We start from the raw sequence: 13,729 nt of genomic DNA, 5'->3' as shown, positions 1-13,729 counted from the left end.
GTCCGGGAGAGAGAGAGACAGAGAGTCCGGGAGAGAGAGAGACAGAGAGTCCGGGAGAGAGAGAGACAGAGAGTCCGGGAGAGAGAGAGACAGAGAGTCCGGGAGAGAGAGAGACAGAGAGTCCGGGAGAGAGAGAGACAGAGAGTCCGGGAGAGAGAGAGACAGAGAGTCCGGGAGAGAGAGAGACAGAGAGTCCGGGAGAGAGAGAGACAGAGAGTCCGGGAGAGAGAGAGACAGAGAGTCCGGGAGAGAGAGAGACAGAGAGTCCGGGAGAGAGAGAGACAGAGAGTCCGGGAGAGAGAGAGACAGAGAGTCCGGGAGAGAGAGAGACAGAGAGTCCGGGAGAGAGAGAGACAGAGAGTCCGGGAGAGAGAGAGACAGAGAGTCCGGGAGAGAGAGAGACAGAGAGTCCGGGAGAGAGAGAGACAGAGAGTCCGGGAGAGAGAGAGACAGAGAGTCCGGGAGAGAGAGAGACAGAGAGTCCGGGAGAGAGAGAGACAGAGAGTCCGGGAGAGAGAGAGACAGAGAGTCCGGGAGAGAGAGAGACAGAGAGTCCGGGAGAGAGAGAGAGAGAGAGTCCGGGAGAGAGAGAGACAGAGAGTCCGGGAGAGAGAGAGACAGAGAGTCCGGGAGAGAGAGAGACAGAGAGTCCGGGAGAGAGAGAGACAGAGAGTCCGGGAGAGAGAGAGACAGAGAGTCCGGGAGAGAGAGAGACAGAGAGTCCGGGAGAGAGAGAGACAGAGAGTCCGGGAGAGAGAGAGAGACAGAGAGTCCGGGAGAGAGAGACAGAGACACACAGAGAGTCCGAGACAGACAGAGACACAGAGAGTCTGGGAGAGAGAGACAGAGACACACAGAGAGTTCGAGAGACAGACACACAGAGAGTCCGAGAGAGAGACAGACAGACACACAGAGAGTCCGAGACAGAGACACAGAGTCCGAGAGAGAGAGACAGAGACACAGAGAGTTCGAGAGAGAGAGACAGAGACACAGAGAGTTCGAGAGAGAGAGACAGAGACACAGAGAGTTCGAGAGAGAGACAGAGACACAGAGAGTCCGAGAGAGAGACAGACAGACACACAGAGAGTCCGAGAGAGAGAGACAGAGACAGAGTCCGAGAGAGAGAGACACAGAGTCCGAGAGAGAGAGACAGAGACACAGAGTCCGAGAGAGAGAGACAGAGACACAGAGAGTTCGAGAGAGAGAGACAGACACACACACAGTCCGAGAGAGAGACAGACACACACACAGTCCGAGAGAGACAGAGACCCCGAGAGTCCGAGAGAGAGACACTGTCCGAGAGTGAAAGAGAAACAGAGACATCGCGAGAGTGTGCGCTTGGGTTGGGGGGCGGGAAGAATGCCGGGGGAAGTGGGGAAGAGATGGAAATGAGGGACAGACAGAGCAATTTTATGTATTAATTTATTTTTTTATTTAGAGATACAGCACTGAAACTGGCCCTTCGGCCCACCGAGTCTGTGCCGACCAACAACTACCCATTTATACTAATCCGACATTAACTCCATATTCCCTACCACATCCCCACCATTCTCCTACCACCTACCTATACTAGGGGCAATTTATAATGGCCAATTCACCTATCAACCTGCAAGTCTTTGGCTGTGGGAGGAAACTGGAGCACCCGGCGGAAACCCACGCGGTCACAGGGAGAACTTGCAAACTCCTCACAGGCAGTACCCAGAATTGAATCCGGGTCGCTGGAGCTGTGAGGCTGCGGCGCTAACCACTGCGCCACCCAATTTTGAGGTTCAGGCCTATTCCTTGCTGTCAGTGAACTGCATGCCCTAAATGGGCACTCAAAAGCAGTTCGCAGGAATCTGAATGTGGCAATATCGCACAGCTCGGAAGCCTTGTAAGCCTGCGGGTAGGTCCTTAGATGGAGATTTGGGGGCAAAAAAGCATATGGATCAGTGACATGTATGCCCTGTCCACGTGTTCCTGAAAATGGTCACTAGGGTTCTATGTCACAGGACACAATTTTCATGGTATTGATGCAGTGAGCCCTCCATTTGTTCATGAGATAGTCTCTTTAAAAATGGTGATGGCCAGAGCTCTGGCATTACCAGAGCGGGATGTTTACCAACTTCACTTATAGACCGTTTGTGTCTTGAACACCAATTTCAGTAAGTTCAATTGGACCTGAAGAAACAGACACACACATATACAACATGTGACACACTGTAAAAATGTTACTGTTCTCCTGGCCCCCTTCACCCCTAAGTTGTGGTGTTTCTCTGGGGTTTGGACTCAATTAGCACCACCTGTTTTCCAGTATATAACAGAAGTCCTCGAGGCGGCCAACATCCCCAGCTTATAAACACTACTGAGTCAGTGGCGCTGGAGATGGCTTGGCCATGTGAGCCGCATGGAAGATGGCAGGATCCCCAAGGACACATTGTACAGCGAGCTCGCCACTAGTATCAGACCCACCGGCCGTCCATGTCTCCGCTTTAAAGACATCTGCAAACGCGACATGAAGTCCTGTGACACTGATCACAAGTCGTGGGAGTCAGTTGCCAGCGATCGCCAGAACTGGAGGGCAGCCATAAAGGCGGGGCTAAAGTGTGGCGAGTCGAAGAGACTTAGCAGTTGGCAGGAAAAAAGACAGAGGCGCAAGGGGAGAGCCAACTGTGTAACAGCCCCAACAAACAAATTTTTCTGCAGCACCCGTGGAAGAGTCTGCCACTCTAGAATTGGCCTTTGTAGCCACTCCAGGCACTGTTCCACAGACCACTGACCACCTCCAGGCGCTTAACCATTGTCTCTCGAGACAAGGAGGCCAAAGAAGAACAGAATATAGCTATTACTAGTATGGAGTCCCATACAATGAGTGCTGGCAGGGTGTTCGGGCACATTATAAGCAAACTCAATCCTATTCTCACCTGGTATCCACAGATGAGCATTTTTCACCAGGAATTAAGGAACAGCGAAGATGGGAACTATGACCGATTCCTCCCTTGCTTACTCACTCTTGGGTATTGTTTCAGATCAGCACAGACAAATTTTTTCTGCTAAATACATCACATTTAATTACACTTATGAAATGAGGCCCAGTCCACAGATCTTTTTTTGTTATAATACCCTAATATGTTCTCTAGTTTCTTTGGCACACTGTCTCCTTTGTCAGGATCAGTTTTAACATTTCAACAAGTGGCTTTAACCCATGGAAAGCAGCTGCTGAGGCGAGTTATGGTATGAGAGTACCCCCTTGAGTTTGTCTCTGTGATTGCAGCAAAGAATACCACTGACCCCAAGTGAAGATGGTCTAGGCCAGCGTTGCACAATATGTTAGCCACTAGCCACTTCTGGCTAATAGGAAATCCAGATGTGGCCAATTGCATTTCTGATTAGTAAATAAAAGACAGTAATAAAGAAAAGACGGACTTGCAATAATGTAACACCTTGCAAAACCTCAATATCCCAAAGCACTTTACAGCCACTTTTGAAGTATAATCAATGTTGTAATGTCAGAAAGGCAGCAGCAAAGTTGCACACAGCAAGGTAGCAATGCGATAATGATCAAATAATGTTTTTAGATGTTGGTTGAGGGATAAAAATTGACCAGGACACCGGGGAGAACTCTTCTGCTCTTTAAATAGCGAATAGTGCTGTGATCTTTTACACCAACCTGAGGGAGCATCCACTAACACATCACATTCTCTCCCCAAGAAATAAAACTGCCCCAAACTCTACACATTAGAGAAAACAAAACCAGAGCAGGAGCTGGGATGCCAAGTGATCCTTTATTTACAACAAATGCCCTGTCATACTTTAAAACAAAGATTTCCCATTCAGATATGGACTGAGTAACAGTCTGAGGCTGGAGAAAGGGTAGGAGAAAGGGGGCCAAAACAAATATTACAAGGGGTCTGCAGACCCTTAACACTTTACCACTCAAACCCCAAAGGCTGCAATAAGGCACAGTGCCAATTAACCTCAATTACCAAACATCGCCCATGATTTAAGCCTGGGCAGGCATTCTCCTACATTATGACGCAACTTTAAGATGTTCCCGCCTTCTCAGCTGTTTACAAACTTTAATTTTTCCAGCTCCAGAAAGATCGAAGGAATAGTCAGACGTTAAGTACGGCACCTCTCCTGTCACTCCAGGCTGAAAGAGAAACAGAACAGTCAGCAACAGCAGGGGATCTGCCAGACCATCACATCCAATTTTCAGACTGTTTTAGGTCTTTGCTCCACAGCGTTGGAGATGGAATGATGGCTCACCGTCATCAGAACCCCTACTTTCAAGTTTACTTTGGCTTCTCTCCCATTCTTTTCAATCACCTGGCCCTTCATTTGATCAAAGACCTGGGGGTAACCCAAAGCAGAAACAAGAAACTGCCCCTACCAGATCACCCCCAACCCCTCCATCAAGAGTCAAAAAGCTCAGCGACACGTTCCACCTAGACTCATACATGTAGAATTGCCTATTCGGTGATGTATCAGATGCACCTGGAACCCCTACCCTGAGGAGAGTTTTGTAGAGGTGTACAAGATAGTTAAAAGGAACGGAAAAGATTAATCTGCATTATTTTTGATTTTGAGGGGACAAGAAGTCAGAGGGTTAAACAAGTAAAAGTAGCATTAAGTTCTCCAGAGAGAAACCAACACAGGGAATTGACTCACGGACAAAGCACTGCCAAAAACACTGGAATAATTTCAGAAACAACTGAATATTGGAATGGTGGCAGGGAATATCTGGATGTTTGAATGGCCTCCCTCAGCCATCTTTATCTTATCAACATGCTCAGACAACAGTCGGCAAAACTGATTCCCACACACTGCACAACTGTCCTTTGACAGGACTGGACTCATCGCTCTCTGCTGTTCCCTGTACGTACTACTCCTGGGTTGGTACAGTCTGATAATTGAGGACAAGCCCCAGTGCTGTGGCACACTTAATTTTTCTGCGATGCTGCAACAATGAAACCCACACTGGGCTGCAAACCTTGTGTTTTTGGATTGATTTTCTCCCTTCTGTTCTCTCCTCCCCTCCTTTCCCGCCGCCTGCCCATGAAACAGGAAATATTTGTGTGAAAGGATCACTGTGTTACTGTGAAGGACCATACACCTTTACAATATAAACAGTAGGAGCAGTGAAATAGATACATTTGAAGCACGTGCAGATCTAGCAAACATACACCTTACAGCAACCCCAGAGTAAAGGATTACAAGCAGACAGTCCCATAAATATATCTGCAACCACCCAAATATGCTTTTACCCCAGCCAATCCCCTACCCAAATACAACAGCACTCCTGTAAACTGCACAAATATACCATTACCCATTTAATGCACCAATACCTGTCATCAAAATGTACCCCAGCAACTTTCCCTGCCCAATGAACCAGACCCATTAACCTCCCAGCATGCATCACCAGAACTCCCATAATGCACCCCATCTAGCATTTTATCCATTACAACAAAATTATGTAACTATGCTCAATGCTGTCTCTCTCATACCATAAGCCTCAATAATATTCCAATATTGGCTTCCCAGGTTTCCTGAACAGCAGCATGACTAGAGCAGCACCCCCATCGCTAACATCCCAGGCGAGCGCAGACACCTGCTCTACAGCCTAGTGACCGGTAGCAGCTAGCTTCCCCCAGGCCTGTCTTACCTGGTTCCTGAAGAATGAATGGGGTATGGTAACTGCCCCCATCAACAAGCAGTTAACCTGCTTCAGCTTGGCCACAGAAACTGGGGTCAGTATGTAATACAATCTCTTTTCCAGGTTAATCCCACGAATGATTCCTATGGAGAAAGGGTCTAAAATTAATCCAAAATACAGAACATTCAGATACCCTAGAGTAAAGACTGAGCTGTGTCCATGCCATACAATTGACAAGAGTGCGCTGAACTGCCTTGGAGACAGACATCCAGCCTTCAGACAGGTCTTAGAGTGAGGTTTAGAACCACATAAGGGCAGTTTTGTCCTGTTGGACAGCACCTACTGGGAAATGGGTTGAAACTGCTAACTCATTTCAAGTAGGACCCCTGTATCCAGCAGACAAACAAAGTAAGAGGAGACATTCATCCCATTGGTCTCAGCAGGATTTGGAAGGCAATGTCATTCTAACAGCACTCATTGCAACAATTCTGTACAGCAGCATGGTTCAGTTGATAGCACCTTTGCCTGAAGTCCCACTCCAGAGACTTGAGCACATAATCTGGACCAGCACAGTCCTGAGGGAATGCTTCATTGTCAGAGGTGCCTTCTTTGCAGAAGACATTAAACTGAGGGCCCTTCAATATGCTCCCAAGAATGTAATTCTCCCAGAGTCTTGGCTGGCATTCCTCCCTCAATCAACATCATATGAGGTTTGTAGAACCTTGCTGTGCACAGCGTGCTGCTGCATTTGACTATGTAACATCGATGACTACACTTCAAAAATAATTTGGTGATCCAGACACCACCATGGCCTGTGCAAGCAAGTGACACATTAAAGGTGTCTGAACACGAGTGACCAGAGTGTGTCAGAGATGCTTAGTCCATGAATCAGAAAGCATTCACTGGTATCATACGTGCACAACTGATGCTTACCTTGCACCTCAGCCAAGTAAAACTGCTCACCTTCCACCCTGTACATTGGCTATGTAGGGAGATTGGGCAACTAACAGCATAATTCTGACTCACAGCATGTGATCTGGTGTAAGTCTCTCGCAACACTTACCAACACCAAAACAGTCACATATTGGAGCCCATGGGAGCAACACTGGTCCATCTGCCTGGGAGCTGACACCATCTGGTATTCTGCACAGCCCAACCAAACTGGCATTGGCTGCATACAAGATGTGGGTGGGAGTCACATCACAGTGTAACACGTGCAGAGCGACTGCACTAAATGGTACCTAGAAAACAAAAGCCAGTTATTTTCAGAAAATAATACCCACACCTTGCCCGCCACCATCTGCAACATTAGGTCGACGTCCAATACTACCTGCATCTGGAACCCACACTACCCATTTCTGCACAGGACCCAAAATGATTCCCAAAACTACCCACATGGCACGACACCTAACACTATCTTATTAAAGGGAAAACAACCTGAACCACCATGCTAAAAATGTATTGACTCCACTGCAGTTTAGTTTTATTTACAGATGCCCTTATCCAGCAGCGATGCTCCTGTCTAGAATGCTATACCCTGTTCCCTCCTCCTTTAATAATCAGATATGTAGCTCCCTCAATCATAACAAGTTGCACATCACCAAAAGTATCAGGTCTAGGGTCCAATCAAAGAACAATCAGACAACGCCAGCTCAATGATGGCAATGCCCCAATCCCCAGAAACCATGTACCAGACTTGCACATCACAAAACCCACTACTGCCTCCACATCTGGAAGCCTTTCGTTTCACACTATCCTAATGGATAGTGAACTAATTATAAGGAGATGCTAGAAGACAACTTCCACAGGAGCAGAGGATGAACAGGAAAATTAATAGGTTTTTAAATTATGAGTGAATTGAGAAAGACTATATATGCTGTGCATTCTGCGTTCAGTTTTTGCAGGTGAACAGCAACCAAATTAGAGGGTCTTAAAGGGACCACTGCAGGAGGCCACACAAGTTTTTTTTTATATACTTTAATATATAGGCAGGTAGGAGTGCTCCACCTGGCACCACATTAAAACTGTGGGCTGTTGCTAGCCACTGCGCATACCTCCTCTTACACCTGCTACTCAGGATTCACCAAAGGCCCTTGTCTTAGAATGGTGCCAGCAGCTTGCCCATATTTTCCTAATGAGGCTGGCAGACCAATTTACCATTGTTCTACTGGCTGCCTCATTAGACATGCACACTGTGTGCTGTACCTGGATCATGCTGTGCCCCATGTTGAGAATGATCCAATTTCAAGACCGTGAGGTCATGTCCACCACCCTGGATTACCTGCTGGTGGACTGAGGCTCATGTGAGTCTGCAAGTGAACAGGTAGACTAAAAGTTTTCCTACATGGCAGGAGAGGTAACCTAAATTCCCATGGAAAGTGCACCCTGTGCTAATCTGCATTAACACAAAGGAAGCTCAGAGAAAACGCCCATGCTATGGGTCATGCAGTAAACCTTCAAACATGCAGCTAACAGAAATAACCAGGGATGAATTTGTGTAGGAGTGGCGGTTACCTGATAGGGTAGCAAGCTGTGCAAGGGCAAGGGGTGCCCAGTGTCCGATTGCTGCAGTTGACTGAAACAACCCAGGAGAGCCAAATCTCTCAGCACATTACTGCGGGATTTCCTGAAAAACACAAATCCACAGCAACAAAAGGATGTCAGGACAGCAAGACTTGGTTGTTGTTTGCACCTGTGAACATGCATCCAACACTGAGCCCTGCCTATAACTGGCACCAATACAGATAACAGAACTGTGAAGTTATACCCATCAGGAAAGGATGATTAGGCTAGGTCTCTTTCCTCTTGAAAAGACAAAGCTGGGGGTGACCTAATGGATGTTTTTAAAATTATGAAAAGCTTTGATTGAGTAAACATAGAGTGTTTCCATTTGTGACAAAAATCAAAAAGGCCATCAGTACAAGATAGTCACCAGGAAATCCAGAAGAAACTTCTTTACCCAGAGAGGGATGAGAATGTGGAACTGAGAGTAGTGAGGTGAATACTATAGATGCATTTAAGGGGAAACTAAATAAGCATATCAGGGAGAAGGGAAAAGAAGGCTATGCCAATAGACTTAAATGAGGAAGGATAGGAGGAAGTTTGAATGGAGCATAAATGCCGGAATGGACTGGTTGGGTCAGCTGACTTATTTCTGAGCTGTATGTTCCATTTAGGTCTCTGCAAGTCGCCAGCCGGCATGCAGCACTTGACCCCCCACCACCACCATACACAGCACGGATTCTCTCCCCCATTCCCAACACTGAGCCCCCACATGCACAAGCACACATAAAACACTCAGTCTTTTCCAATGATCAGAGACATGAAAGGGACAGGGCCTCTTGCATCTAAACAGCAACACAACGAAATGTCCAAGATGGGATGATATGCATTACTTGAAGGGGAGGAACTTGGAGGTGATAGTGTGCCTATGCACCGCTGTCCTTGCCCTTCTAGATGGGGACGTCATGGGTTTGGGAGCTGCTGCCAAAGAAGCCTTAGCAAGTTACTGCAGTGCATCCTGCAGATAGCAAACACTGTAGTCACAGTGGTGCTGATTGTAGAAAAAGTAGATGTTCAAGCTAACTACTCTGTTTTATTGCAGAATAACTGGCTGTATTCCTCTGTTGGAAGCTTGTGTTAACATGGGCATATTAACATTAGAAGTTAAACAACTCAGTTTTATACTTACAAACAACTCCCATCTCCCACTCCAGGGAACTCGGATTGGATGCGCATCAGCCTGTGCCCCTGAAGTCCTGCATGCAGGGTCAGATGTTCCTCCTGCTTCTCTGATGACGAGTTCAACGGCATCCTGAAATCCACAGGCTTTTGTTGAATTTTGTGCTTTCCTTTGGTGTGCCACCCAGCTGCCGTCTGCACAAACTCAGGCGTGAGAGCCACAGGGTCCTGGCTCCCCTCAGAGCAGCTGAGCTGCACCACATGCGTTGGGGCCAAGAGCCGAATCAGATCAACCAAAATTGACAAACCAAATCCTATCAGGGAGAAAGGGAGGGCACAAAGAAAGTCAGAAGATTTGTGAGGGGCTGAGGTCGTAGGCATCAGGCAGACCTCACCCCTCAAGGAGACAAGGCCGCTTGGATGAGGCAATTTTTGTTCAATGCCTAAAGTTTCAACAAATAAAAATCATTAAAAAAAAAATATTTGCTAGGCCACTTCAGAGGGCATTAAGGGGCAACCACATGGCATGCTACTGAAGTCACGTGCAGATGCGATTTGTCTGTGATATGTGATGGCCGGTATAACTGTCGAAGTGAAGCCGGAATTCCTTACCCAATAATACTATTCAACTCTATCACAATTACCACCTAGGTTCACCAAACAGACTGAGCAAAGGGATAATGTGCCCTTTAAATTCATTTGTCAAAAGTTATATCAAAATTAATTTTACAGCACATAAAAAAAATGACAAAAGCAGCCATGACATTATCAAAATATGTTCCTGTATTCAGATCATTTTTCAAACACATCCTCAGAGTATTTCATATTTAATGTTAAAATGGAGGCAGGAGGTGTCTAGCTCAGCAAGAAGGGTTCACAGCAGTGCCAAGAGTTCTACAGGTCACAGGAGGTTAGGACTTAAAGACAGGTAATCACACGGTTGAACAGCCTGCATAGCCGACTCACTTAATACGGTTTATAATTCACATCTACGGCAATGGTCAGTACCATTTGGCCAATATAGGTGGTTAACTGTGATAAACAGGGACAGCGTAAGTGGTGGGGATTGCATCACATTTAATAAATTTACTTTTGCAACTTTCCATGGTAGCATCTGAATGCGTGACCTTTGATTTGTTAGTCCAGTAACAGAACCTCTACACTGCTGTCTTTTTTTTTTAATTCGTTCCTGGGATGTGGGTGTTGCTGGCTAAGCCAGCATTTACTGCCCATCCCTAATTGCCCTTCAGAAGGTGGTGATGAGCTGCCTTCTTGAACCATTGCAGTCCATGTGGGGTCGGTACACCTAGTGCTGTTAGGAAGGGAGTTCCAGGATTTTGACCCAGCGACAATGAAGGGATGGCGATATAATTCCAAGTCAGGATGGTGTGTGGCTTTGAGGGGAACTTGGAGGTGGTGGTGCTCCCATGCATTTGCTAGGTGGTAGGGGTTTGGAAGGTGCTGTCTAAGGAGCCTTGGTGTGTTGCTGCAGTGTATCTTGTAGATGGTACACACTGCTGCCACTGTGCGTCGGTGGTGGAGGGAGTGAATGTTTATAGATGGGCTGCTTTGTCCTGGATGTTGTCGAGCTTCTTCAGTGTTGTTGGAGCTGCGCCCATCCAGGCAAGTGGAGAGTATTCCATCACACTCCTTAGTTGTGCCTTATAGATGGTGGGCAGGCTTTGGGGAGTCAGGTGGTGAGTTACTCGCCACAGGATTCCTAGCCTCTGACCTGCTCTTGCAGCCACGGTATTTATATGGCTACTCCAGTTGAGTTTCTGGTCAATGGTAACTGCTGTACCCTTTCCAGAGAGAAACAAGGGCTCGCAGTGCCTGCTATATATAGGAGCACTTTGCTGCTGGCAAGGTGGTAACTGCAAGATGCAAAGAAATGACAGAAAATTAAATCTCCAAACAAGATATAGTTTGAGTGCTCGCAAATAAAGCTGAACTAACTTTCAGGTGTCAGGAGCAAGAACTTTCAGTGCAGAACCCAAAACTACATTCACCCCTTCCCCAGCTCTCAGTCTCCAACCATTATCACAACACCCACGCCCCCAAACCCAGTGCGGCCTCGGTCTCTGGCATCCTCAGTCTCTTGCATCCTCAGTAGGCAATTCAACCCTTGCTTCCATCATTGCATTGTACCCACCAACCCCAAAAGATTATTTTCCATAGGCGATCAAGCTTTGTCTAAGATGACCTGCCAGAACCCTGTGTAGTAGACTTGGCGATCAGATACCCAAATCAGCTCTGCATTACTCCAGGGCACTGCTAATCCTCACAGGCACTCTGGCTCACTGATGGAAGCTGAAGGGGTAGACCTGTCACCCAGGGCTGGGCTTCTTGCAATTGGCCTCAGGTAACCTTGTATGTTAATACACCCACAGGTGGAGTGGTCCCAGCTGGACAAGCAGAGGTAAGCTGCTACGGTAAAACTCCACACAGATGGGAGGTCCACAAGTCTTGGGTCTGCCAACCTGTGCTTAATCTCTCTGGACTTGATTATGTGTTAAGTATCCCTACAGGGAAGCAGTGTGCAATCCATATTGTGCACAGAGACACTACAGGGAGAAAGTACACACTCCATGTTGGGCACAAAGGACTCTGCAGGGAGAGAAAATGGATTCCATATTGGACACACAGAGACTCCACAGGGAAAGAGTGTGTACTCCATTCTGGCACAAAGGTGTGTGTGAGCAACTCAGTATTTTAAAGGTGTTGCTGGGTTTCCGCTGGTGTCATTTAGCAGACACAGAAACAAAATGAATTCCGCGTCTCTGAACCCTCAACTCATCAATGGGACTAAGTAGGTGGTCAAAACCCCAGTAGAAGCAGATCCAGGTAAGTTGCAGTCACATGCTGCTAACCCTCCCCCACTGTAGCACGGTGAGGGAGAGGAATGAGAGAGAAACTTGTGCAGTCACTCTAAATCGGTGTGGGTGAGGGGAGTTGGGGGGGAAGGGAGGGTGTGATGGAAATCAGCTTCCATGCGAATAACTTCCACTTATGAGGTAGTGGAGGGCACCGATAGAATAACTTATATTTATATAATGCCTTTAATGCAATAAAATGTCCCAAGGTGCTTCATAGGAGCATCATAAAACAACATTCAACACTGAGCCATCTGAGGAGATATTAGGGCAGATGACCAAAAGCTTGGTCAAAGAAGTTGCTTTTAAGGAACACCTTAAAGGATGAAAAAAGAGAGGAAGAGAGATGGCAAGGCTTAGGGAGCGAATTCCCAAGCTTAGGACCTTAGCAGCTGAATGCACGGCCACTAGTGGTGGAGCAATTAAAATGAACTTGTACCCTAGCACAAGTCTGCATCCTCAGGGAGAATGGGAGACATCGGACAGGAGGAAAGTAAAACAAAAGGCAAAAATGAAAACCTATTACTAATACTTGTTAGAGTTCGTTCCAAGAGCTTTAATCTAACCTTTGACCCAGCCCATAGTATTTATGATCAATGGTGTTTCCTTCTTGTATCCTGTGTATAGATACTTCACAGTTTCCACATATCGATCCAGGTCCCGCTCACAGGACACATCACCGTAATACACCATCTTACGGGGCTCATACTGGTGCATGTAAGGAGGACCTGTCAAAAGAGACAGAACAAAGGAGTTAAATAGAGTGCGAGTGAAAGAATAAACATACACATCAGAAGGTGCTGCAGTGCTGAACAATAGGTTATGCTAGTGTTAAGGGCTATCATCATACACCAAGTCAAGAACCTGGTGGCGGATCAGGGGTTGCATTCTGTGGCTTGCTTTTGCAGCTAATTAAAACAATATTGGGACACTCTTTTCATTCTTCTTCCCTTTCCCAGTGTCCAGAGTTATTTGTTGAAAGGTTCTGGGGTGGAAAATTGCCATGAATGATCCAGAGTCCCACAGACACTAATGATACCGAGAAGGCGTGCACCATAGGGTCCCCTTACCTTACTGCACTCCAGCAAGCCCCTCTACTCAGTATCACTTGACATGATTGAACATGAGGTTCGACAAAACAGCACACCAAATACGCAATAGAGCCTTAAAAAATATAAAAGGTCTTTGGGCCAGCAGAGAACTGCTGTTACATTGGAGAAAGACAGGACTGTATCAAAATACAGCGGCAGGGGAGGTTTGTCCCTTTTAAGCCATCTCTCCCCACGTACATGCCATGAGATTGTTCGTTCATCATGGTCGTATACGGTATATCTTGTTCCTGAACAGCTTCTCTCTCCCAGAAAGGAGGGGGGAAATCCGGAGAAACACAGTCAGTCCAGTCTATTCTCTGACACCTCAAAATAAAGCTAGGCTCCCAGTGTTTGCAGTTAAGGTACTTGGTTGTAGTTACCTTCTCCCTTAATGTGTAACCTTGATATGCCCTATTTGTGACTGAGCACACCAGTACTCTCCGTGCATG

The 13,729-nt window shown here is 46.7% G+C and overlaps 1 protein-coding gene across 4 annotated transcripts in view; it reads right to left on the bottom strand.

Moving 5' to 3' along the window:
- Nucleotides 1-3,745: 3,745 nt before the first annotated feature.
- Nucleotides 3,746-13,729, bottom strand: part of LOC137352124 (polynucleotide 5'-hydroxyl-kinase NOL9-like) — a 30,848-nt gene continuing 20,864 nt past the window's right edge. For all 4 annotated transcript variants that reach the window (XM_068017249.1, XM_068017252.1, XM_068017250.1 and 1 more), the window contains exons 8-13: nt 12,756-12,917; nt 9,327-9,630; nt 8,150-8,261; nt 6,699-6,876; nt 5,645-5,778; nt 3,746-4,132 (exon numbers count right to left, since the gene is read on the bottom strand). In XM_068017249.1, coding sequence (XP_067873350.1) covers nt 4,010-4,132; nt 5,645-5,778; nt 6,699-6,876; nt 8,150-8,261; nt 9,327-9,630; nt 12,756-12,917 — 1,013 coding nt within the window. In that variant the 3' untranslated portion in view covers nt 3,746-4,009. The remainder of the gene's footprint in view (nt 4,133-5,644; nt 5,779-6,698; nt 6,877-8,149; nt 8,262-9,326; nt 9,631-12,755; nt 12,918-13,729) is intronic.

The sequence above is a fragment of the Heterodontus francisci genome, chromosome 37, assembly GCF_036365525.1.
Source record: "Heterodontus francisci isolate sHetFra1 chromosome 37, sHetFra1.hap1, whole genome shotgun sequence".
In the NCBI taxonomy this organism is placed as follows: Eukaryota; Metazoa; Chordata; class Chondrichthyes; order Heterodontiformes; family Heterodontidae; genus Heterodontus; species Heterodontus francisci.
The sequence above is the reverse complement of the archived record's forward strand: the minus strand, read 5'-3'. Positions and strand labels throughout refer to the sequence as shown.